The sequence below is a fragment of the Triticum dicoccoides genome, chromosome 4A (genome assembly GCF_002162155.2).
Source record: "Triticum dicoccoides isolate Atlit2015 ecotype Zavitan chromosome 4A, WEW_v2.0, whole genome shotgun sequence".
Lineage (NCBI taxonomy): Eukaryota > Viridiplantae > Streptophyta > Magnoliopsida > Poales > Poaceae > Triticum > Triticum dicoccoides.
The window spans coordinates 620,395,284-620,404,152 of record NC_041386.1 but is presented as its reverse complement, the minus strand read 5'-3'; the positions used below and the strand labels follow the sequence as shown (position 1 = coordinate 620,404,152).

At 43.2% G+C, this 8,869-nt stretch overlaps 1 protein-coding gene across 1 annotated transcript; it reads left to right on the top strand.

Annotated features, from left to right (window-relative positions):
• Positions 1-42: 42 nt before the first annotated feature.
• LOC119287423 (triadin-like) lies at positions 43-7,273 on the top strand. Its single transcript, XM_037566964.1, has 3 exons — positions 43-418; positions 4,098-5,619; positions 5,736-7,273. The coding sequence occupies exons 1-3, from the start codon at positions 332-334 to the stop codon at positions 6,548-6,550; spliced, it is 2,424 nt and encodes an 807-aa protein (XP_037422861.1). The 5' UTR covers positions 43-331; the 3' UTR covers positions 6,551-7,273.
• The last annotated feature ends 1,596 nt before the right edge of the window (positions 7,274-8,869 follow it).

Here is an 8,869-nt window from a genome sequence, read left to right as displayed (position 1 = left end):
GCCGGAAACAAAACAACTAAAACGAACACACAGCGGGCGGGCGGGAGGGCGGCGGCGGGAGATCGCCCCGGGATTGGCCGCGGCCCCGCGCCGATTCCCGATCGGGTGGGGGCCGATCCCCGCGCCCGCCCCAGATCCCCGCGCGATTCCGCCGCCGGCGATGAGTGCCCCCGCCCCATGCTCCCCCCGGCCACCGGCCCACTGAGCCCGCGCCCGCGCCTGCCGCAGCGGGAGGAGGAGAGGAGGTCTGCTTGGGGGCGGCGCCGGCGGCGGAGGGCTCTGGTCTTGGTGGTCGGCTGATCCGGCGGGCGGGGCCCCAGGCGGCCGTGCCATGTCTCGCTGTTTCCCGTTTCCGCCCCCAGGATATGTCAAGACCGCGCGCCCCGACGCCCACCTAGCCTCGCCCCTGCTCGACAAGGTGGAACAACAACACACCACCCCAATCCCCATCCCCTCTTGCTCCCTCCATCGCTCCATTACACACGGGAGGGGGGTTTCTAGAACATTGTGTGCTGCCGCTATTTCATTGGTTGGTTGCAGAAATTTCTTGGGAGCCAGGCCTTCAGCTCGCCTATCTGCGGTCAGGACTAGTTGCTTACGGCTGCGCTATGATGAATCTTGGCGCCATTTCGGTCCCTTGGGTTAGGTCACTCGCAAGCGCTATGCCCGGGGTTCATTGCACTGATTGGTAGAGAAGCTAGAGAACAAAGTAGGGCTGAGCCCATGGTTTCCTAAAGAGTGCTGCTTCTGGCAAATTGAACCTGATAGGGCATGGCAGATCTTGCGGCTAGTTGCGCGCGCAAGGTGGGGCTTTCTGCTGGGTGGATCGATGGGAGAAAGTATGCGGGTCTATGTCGTTACTCATTGATTATTGTCGCTTGGGTCTTGCATGCTTCACACAAGTAGTGTATTATAGGCAAGAGCAGATTTAGTATGAGAGCGGCTGCGGGTTTATGTCGTTACTCATTGATTATTGTCGCTTAGGTCTTGCAAGCTTCATACAGGTGTATTATAGGCAAAAGCGCATTTAGTATGTCGCCACTCGGGAGGCTTACTAGGGCGAAAAGTTATTTAGGTCGGCGGAAAAAGACGCAAATGTTTCTAATTTGTTGGTGTGCTGCTAAAAGCGTGACTGAAGTTCTAGAGACGTTGCTGCCCGCTAGCTATTGCCAGGGGTTTCCTTTGTCCTGTCACATGACTACTTTCTGCAAATATCCTCCTCCTACAGTTAAAGTTCATGCTGTGCACTAAACTGGTTGACCACATGTTTACAAAGAATATTATTTTTCTATGCAACCCGTGTTTGTCCTGGTCCTGTGGGAGTTACCATCAGTTTCTGGTGTAGATTGGCATAAAGTTGTCCATCCGTGCAAGTATGAATCACTTAGTCAGGGCAAGTCCATGACCACACTGATGAAACAAAGTTTCCTAATTGCCGGTCTCACACAACGTGTTCTAAATAAGCGGTACCTATGCTGTATAGGCCATACAGGATGGTGGATTGGATCGATGTAGGACACAGATTTCTTGTTACATTTTTTATGATATCTTGTTGTTTTGGTGTAGCCCTTTTCAATTGCGCCCCTATAACAATCATCATACTATCTAGTATCTACAATAAATACTAGTATCTATTCTGGCATGGTTCAGAACTTGGGAATACAGCATACGTGCAAAAGAGAGCCTCTATTTTTTAGAGAATGAAGCTTATGAGAAAGATGGGAATGGGATATTGGGATGGACTGGTAATCTTGTATGATGATTTCTTAATGTGCGTGCATCTTGCTAAATGATCGTCTTTATGTGTCCATGCCTGTTCCCTACTTCAAGGCCTTTTTAGGAACAATTTGCTTGGTCTTTGATACCTGATTATGTGCTGTAGAAGCTTCAATTATGCCAATAGTTTGCTGGATTGATCCATCAGTTGCAATTTATCTGTGTCAAATGACCCGCTTAGCAGCTCTGGTTCCATTCCACCACTATATCTATTCCTACACTTGATATAATAGTTTATATATGTTGGTGTTCCTGTGATTGATAGACTGTCAAATCAAACTAAAATGACATTTCATGATTCATCTGTCTGCTTATTTCCCGTTTTCTTCTGTTCCAGGGGAAAATTATTATGGGTTAACATGTATTCAAGTTTGTTGATAATGCATATAGAAAACATAAATACCTTGGCAGTTCAAAGGGCAATAGCATTTTCGTGGGCCTTTTGGCCTGGGTTGGCTGTAAGCATGCCTGTCACATTGTTCTTAATATATGGATGATCGTATATAGAGGAAAAGTTCATCTAGTTCTATCATATCTTTTCCCTATACATGAAAACTGGTAGCATAGCCAAAGATTATCCACTAGGGATGCTGTATCCTAGAGATATATTATCCACTGTTAGAAAGCTGAGGAGATGTATTCATTATTGTGACCTGAACTCTTGAGCAGATTTTTCTGTCATCTTTGTATAAGAATCATATCTGGACCTCCCTTAGGTGTCTTCTGACATCATCATGGGATTAAATTAAATATGTTTTGGTAACTGAACTCATGTTATGTTTCTGAATAATATATTTTCCGCACAATCCTAACAAACTTTAAATTTCCAATGCTAAAAAGCTCGAGAGGGGAATTAAGAATTATGCTAGGCAGCCCTTACATTGCATAATAACTGTAACTTCATGAATGGATATGTTTATATTGTCACTTACAAACACCATAAATAAATGGTATAAGTGCTATATAACACATCAGAGGGACAAGCATTGACTTAATGTTCTTGGTTAGTTTTAGCTGTCATGTTGTTTATCAATCTGATTATTGTGTGTGCTCTATTGAACCTATGTGGTTAGCATTATGTTTTTGCCTGCAATCTGTGTTATCTTTATGTACCCTTCGCAGTTCCATGTTGCTCATCGTGGAAAAACTACTGAGGCTCCATTCAAATACATGGTTTCTTACAAGATCTGGTCTGACTAACTCTATTAAGGACATTCGAGGGTTTCATGGTTTATTCTTTTAAAACATGATAAGCTAAGACAGTTTCACTAAATATGGCAGATGTTCATGCATTAACCCTGCCCTCATAGAACATGGCAATAAGTTGTCATGATTACAAGCATGTAAGCATGTCCTTAGAGTGCATCGCAGGGAATTTTTGGCAAGTTCATTGTAGTGACTTGCAGCACTGCTGCTTTACTTTATTGACTACCTGAGGTGTTATGTTAGATTTGTACTCCCTCCGTCCCAAAATAAGTGACTCAACTTTGTACTAACTTTAGTACAAAGTTGATTTACTTATTTTGGGACAGAGGGAGTAGAATATAGTCTCAATAAACTAGCTTATTTCTTTCCTCATGATTGTCTAAAGTACTGGCTTATGTCCAATCTTATGTTACAACCTTAACTCTCTATGGTCCATAACAAGGCTGTTCCGTGGCACATGTTTAAATGTGGGGTGACTTAGACTTAGTTTGTTTCCTTACTAAATGTACACATCCTTCTAAATTTATGACATATTTGGTCCTTGAATGAATATGGTGCAAACTTTAGTGCCAACTTGATTTCTGCAACCGATGGTCCATGTATAAAATATGTTGGTTAACTTCATCAATGTGGTTAGTATCAAAGCAAAAGCTTTGACAACACATAAAGTAGTACTATTACCGGGTTTGCGGCTGAACAGAATTACTCAAGTCATTAGACTTGTTAGCAAAAATAAGTATAAGCTGCAATCAGAGAAGCAGATTGTTTCCCCGGGTGTTATTCAATGGTTATGTAGTGCGAGTTCATAAGTTTAAAAATAATATTTCAGATACAAACTCCACAAATCTGGAATACTGTATGCCATTTAGGTAGTGTTAATATTCACTGCTCATTGTAGTTTCTAATTGTTTGTACTAATGGCAGCTTCCCATGATAGTGATGTGTCGTAGATGTTTATATTGGCATGACCATTCTGGTAGATCAACAAACTCATTGTCTTTCTTCGCGGTTTTTTTGGACTGTTCTTTGCAAAATATTCGTTGATAATGTTTTATTCTTATGTTTGGCCTCTTCTTTTGAACTTTATTGACCTGGAATCAACCATCTTTTTTCAGGAGAAACACAAGGAGAAGAAGCATAAGAAGGACAAGAAGGACAAAGATAAAAAAGAAAAGAAGGATAGAGAAAGGAGTAAAGATAAGCACAGAGATAAAAAAGATCGAAAAGAGAAGCACAAAGATAAGAAAAAGGACAAGAGCAAAGATAAAAGCAGGGAATCTGAAGGGACTGAAAGACATGGTGAGGCTCTCCTTGGTCAGAAGTTTGAAGAGAGTAGCAGGAAGTCTGAAGAAATTAAGGATCCTATATTCAGGGAGGAACTGGTTAGAAAGACACAAGATCAGAAAGGGGTGGAGAATCGAGCTGTTAACAACTTCACTATTTCAAATGAACGAAGTCGTGAAGGTTTTAACGCTGCACCTGCATTGGAGAATGACAGGACTGCAGTTAACAAAATGCGTATTCACTCTATTGATGCTTCAAGGAAAAATGAGGGCTTGGGGCAACAGACCATCACTATCAATCAACAGAAAAATGGGACATCGATTCGACGCAGCGAGAACTTCAACAGTTCATCTCAAGGAGGCTCTGATGGCTTTAGTACAGCACCTATGGTGGAGAAAGAAAGAGTCAAAGTCACAAGACCTCTCTCCAACTCTACTGATTCTGTGCCAAGGAAAGAGGGAACGGGGCAGCGTATCAGTAACATTAGCATACTGGTGCAGAAGAGAACTGAGAGCCCAAATAAAGAGACTGCAAAGAAAGAAATTGGCACCAACTCTCCGTTGCTTCGAAGCCCTGCTAATGCTATGCACAGGGGAAATGGTAAGGTTGGTCGTCCGGTGGATAGCGCACCAACATCCATGCAGAGGTTTGAGAGTCCATCAACATCTGGTGCATCAACAGGGATGGATAGAAGTCTACCTAGGTCAACTATCCCAAGCCCAAGCATTACTATCCGAAGGCCAAATGGGATGGTTCGGCCAACTGAAAACTTGTCCATTTCCACTAGTAAGCCCAATGCTGGAGGTGTTTCACCTGCCATGGGCAAGGAAAAGGGACCAGGTGGAAGAATGCTACAGAATACTGTTTCAGCTGATCAGAAACTGGTTGGTGCTAAGCCCCCAGCTGTGGGCAAGGAAAAAGAACCAGGTGGAAGAATGCTGCATCCTTGTGTTTCAACTGATCAGAAACAGGTTGATTCTAAACCCCCAGCTGTGGAGGAAATTGCAGTTGGAAGAGCTGAAAGGGTGGAAAAGGTCAGAGATGGGGCATCTGATGATACAAAGAAAGAGGACAAAAAACGTGAGCGGCATGAGAAAAAGAAGAGGAAAGAGAAACACAAAGAGAAGAAAAAGGAGAAGGAGGCAAAGAAGGAGAGACAGGAACATAATCACAAAGAGCATGATAAGTTAAGAGAAAACAGTATAGATTATCAGATAGACAGTCTGATAGATAGTCTTGACACGAAGCCCTTAACCCCTCCCTTGGCTCCTCCAACTGATGATGCGAAAGTTATCCTAGCCGATGAAAACCTGAAGAAGCGAAAGAACCACGAGATGAATGGTTACCTACAAAGTGAGTTCCTAGCTTTGCTTTTTATTTTGCACTTACCACTATTGCATAGCCTTGTAGAACACCATTATACCTTTTTATGGTGCTTTATGTTATAAGACTTCTGGTGCTCTGTACAGACCATCATGAAATGCGGCCTACAAAGTTGCCGAGACCAGCCCCCTCCAGCAATCATGTGGAGAATGGTACAGCATCTCATGTAGCCGCGCCACCCTCTTCCATGAAGCCAGATGCCATGAAAATCGAAAAGGCTGAACGGCTCCCTAAGAAGGAAGAGAAGGTCAATGGCAACAAGGAAGCTCAGCAGCGACCTTCACTCGATTCAGGGCTTCGAGATTCTCTCCCTAATAAGAAGGAAGAGAAGGTCAATGGCAACAAGGAAGCTCAGCATCGACCTTTGGTCGATACAGGGCTTCGAGATCCTCTCCCTAAGAAGGAAGAGAAGGTCAATGTCAACAAGGAAGCTCAGCAGCGACCTCAGGTCGTTTCAGGGCTTCGAGATCCTCTCCCCAAGAAGGAAGAGAAGGTGGCTGTCGGCAAGGAGGCTCAGCAGCGACCTGCAGTCGTTTCAGGGCTTCGAGATCCTCTCCCTAAGAAGGAAGAGAAGGTGAATGTCAGCAAGGAGGCTCAGCAGCGACCTGTGGCCGTTTCAGGGCTTCGGGATCCTGGGGCATCATCTGGGAATGGCGCACCTACTAGGAAGTCACCTCACCCAGATTTCAAGTATCTGGGGCAGATATACAGCATCCCCGAAGCACCTCAGATCATGGAGTGTGATTACGGTGATCAGGACTGGCTGTTCGAGCGGCGTAGCACCCAGCCAGAGAAGGCCAAGATGGAGACCGAGGCCGACGCAGTGCCCCAAGTGTGGGCTGAGGCTATGAAAATCGACCCGGCTGACGTCATTGCTCTGCCATACGTCATTCCTTTCTGATACGATATGATGCATCCTGAACTACTGAGCAAAGATCGTGTCAAGTAACTGAGCACTCAGCACATCAAGTTTGCAACTAGTTTCTACTTTCTAGCACTGCTTCTCTGCTACAGCTTGTGTAGCTCGGCGGCAGGCATGGGTGATTCATCCATTGGTGGGGTAGCTGTAGACCGGTGCGTGACAACTCAGCACTTGTGAGAGAGCTGGCAGGTGTAGAGTATCGATCCCGACAAGTGCTGTGCTGCCCGGAGAAGAAGAGAAGAGAAGACATTGGTGTCTGTTGGTCGTCGCCGATCCTGCGACAGCGGGGTCATGATGAGCTAGCTATCCTTGCTGCATATGCCGCTGCCGCTGCACAATTTTGATCTGTATGGTGTAAAAGCATTTTTATAACCAACATGTACATTAGAGAGACAGGAGAAGGGGAGAGGGAGAAGAGGAAGAAGAGACTTTGAGTGAGTGAGACATTCATTTATAGTTGGATTGGTTGGTGAGACACACACATAATCTGCTGCTCCTGCTGCTGCCGCTGCCTGATTTATTCTTGTTCCCAGAGTTGGCATGTCGTTTTGTGTATATAACTCTCCTCTTTTTTTAGTGGTTTTACATTACATAGATGATGGTGTTTTTGCCGAGGTTTTGTAACGAACGCCTTTGGTGTTGGAGAGTCACTGCAGGCAGGGTATGAGGCTTGATCGCAAGTTAAAATTTGGCTTCCAAACACTTTGAGAGTGGGCATGATACTTTTCTGCTTCAGTCGGCTGGCTCTCTAGAGGATAGTTGGTCATGATGAAATTACAGTTGCTGTCACTTTTTTCAGGTGTGTTAATGGATGGTTAATTCTGCATTATGTGTTTGAAATTAGGCGACCGCTTCTACTGATGTGCACAGAAACAGGCAGTAATTTCAGAACAATGAACAGCTAAGATAAGCATGAATTTCAGAACTTGGCTAGAAATTTTAGTTTGGTGTCGCTCAGAGACGATGGTTTAGGCACGACCAAAATATTCGAGAGTACATCTCATACATAGATGTGCAATCATCAGTAGAAAAAATAAATAAACATCCATACAGGAAATTTATCAGTGAGATAGTAGTAGTAACTTGATACCTAGGCCCACATGTCGCGTGGAATTTTCTCGACAGTAGTGCAAGACGGTGATGCTGGACAGTGCGAAAGTGTTCTTTTGCTCCCGAGTTCAAATAAGCTCGGGTAAACAGTAAAATCGTAAAAAAACAAAATGAATTTTTTGTTGCAGTAACCTTTGGCAAATGTTTTCTATGTTTGAAAATTTTCATCATGAAATGACATTTGTGGAAGTCATGACAAAAAAGGAAAAAAATTCTATACTTTTTCTATGTTTGAAAATTTTCATCATGAAATGACATTCGTGGAAGTCATGACAAAAAAGGAAAAAACAAATTTGTACTTCAAAGTGCTTTCAAAAATAGCATTATGTCATGTGGTGCAAACTGGTTGGCCGCGGTGAGAAATCTTTTGAATTTTTTTAGATAAAGATGTGGATTAGTTTTTAAATGTATTTTGTCTTTTTAGATGGAGGTGAGGACCTTTGGTACTTTCTAAATGAAGATTATGCAAAGTGGCACTCGCTGGTAGGATGCGGTGGTAATTTTTTTTCTTTTTCCTTTTTTTAGATGAAGATGAGTATCTTCTTTTGCTGAGATGTTTTTTTAAGGAGGCAAGGCCTTTATGTATTTTTCTTAAATGGAAACATGCCTACAACTTTCTCTCAAGCAGCGTCATAGGATGGCGTCCCAACCACTAGTACTCCCTCCGGTCCTTTTTACTCCGCACATTAGCTTTGTCTGAAGTCAAAGTTTGCTAAGTTTGACCAAATTTATATTAGAAAATATTAACATCTATAACATCTAATAAATATAATATGAAAATATATTCTGAGATGGATCTAATAATAAATGTGTTGTTATGTGAATGTTAATAATTTTTTGTATAAACTTGATCAAAGTTGGATAAGATTAACTTCAAACAAACCTAATATGCAGAGTAAAAAAGACCGAAGGAAGTATCTATCATCAAGTGCAGCATCAGCATCAACATGCATATATGTGGATAGATGGAAGTGGAATCGGAAGTGTGTACTTGAAAATGCTGTTGCTTGTCGTCCTGCGTACACGCGCAAAGGAAGAAAAGAAATGGCAGCGGTGGTTACTCGCTGGCTGTCACGTTGTCACTGGTGCAAAAAATGCAGTGCAACGCAATGATTTGTACTACTCCCTCCTTCCATCTATATAGGATCTAATGCGTTTTTCAATACTAACTTTGACCAAATGTTAGAG